Raw genomic sequence first — 1147 nt, forward strand, 5'->3', positions numbered from 1 at the left:
GGCACAAAAACAAAAACAAAACAAAACAAAAATGCATTTTCCCTAGTGTTGGTAGCAGTGTAAGTCGAAGTCCTATGAATGAGTAGAAAGTTATTACACCAACCAATAATAATGTGCTTGTCATTTTTTTTACAGAAATCATATGGCACAGAGACTGTGTGAAAGTAAAGAAGGTAGTCAGTATGGACAAGTTGTCAGCCACATTCCAAATCTTGATCTGAATGAGAACATTTCTACTGGATTAAAACAATGTGAATGCAGTATTTGTGGGAAAGTCTTTGTACATCATTCCCTCCTTAATAGGCACATCCTAGCTCACTCAGGATATAAACCATATGGAGAGAAGCAATATAAATGTGAACAGTGTGGGAAACTCTGTTTCTGTTCCAGGTGTTAGAAGACACAGGATAATGCACAGTGGAAATCCAGCTTATAAATGTACGATATGTGGGAAAGCTTTTCATTTTCTCAATTCAGTTGAAAGACATCAGAGAACTCACACAGGAGAAAAACCCTATAAATGTAAACAATGTGGTAAAGCGTTCACTGTTTCCGGTTCTTGTCTAATACATGGACGAACTCACACTGGAGAGAAACCCTACGAATGTAAGGAATGTGGGAAAACACACAGATTTTCTTGTTTTAAGATGCATGAAAGGACTCACACTGGAGAGAGATGTACCAAATGTGATAAAGCCTTCAGCTGTTCCACTTCCCTTCATGACCATGGAAGCATTCATACTGGAGAGAGACCCTATGAATGTAAACAATGTGGCAAAGCCTTTAGTCATTTGAGTTCCCTTTGTAACCATAGAAGTACTCATATTGGAGAGAAACCCTATGAATGTAAACAATATGACCAAGCCTTCAGTCGCCTCAGTTCCCTTCACCTCCGCGAAAGAATTTATACTGGAGAAAAACCCTATGAATGTAAGAGATGCGATAAAGCCTACACACTCGTTCCAGTTACCTTATGCGCCACTAAAGAAGTCATGATATAGAGGTTGGGTGCAGTGACTCAGCCTATAATCCCAGCACTTTGGGAGGCCAAGGTGTGTGTATTGCTTGAGCCCAGGAGTTCATAACCAGCCTGGATTAAAACAATGTGAAACACCGGGCGCGGTGGCTCACGCCTGTAATCCCAGCA

At 40.6% G+C, this 1147-nt stretch overlaps 1 protein-coding gene across 1 annotated transcript; it reads left to right on the plus strand.

Moving 5' to 3' along the window:
* The first annotated feature begins 63 nt into the window (after positions 1 to 63).
* On the plus strand, positions 64 to 1040 carry LOC101002489 (zinc finger protein 669-like). Its single transcript, XM_031662641.1, has one exon. It carries the CDS (start codon positions 336 to 338, stop codon positions 999 to 1001), a length of 666 nt encoding a protein of 221 aa, XP_031518501.1. The 5' UTR covers positions 64 to 335; the 3' UTR covers positions 1002 to 1040.
* Positions 1041 to 1147: the final 107 nt, after the last annotated feature.

Source organism: Papio anubis, unplaced genomic scaffold (assembly GCF_008728515.1).
Source record: "Papio anubis isolate 15944 unplaced genomic scaffold, Panubis1.0 scaffold8245, whole genome shotgun sequence".
NCBI classification, from domain to species: Eukaryota; Metazoa; Chordata; class Mammalia; order Primates; family Cercopithecidae; genus Papio; species Papio anubis.

Coding starts and splice junctions, on each gene's coding strand:
- LOC101002489 (XM_031662641.1), top strand. CDS start 336: ATGGAGAGAAGCAATATAAATGTGAACAGTGTGGGAAACTCTGTTTCT.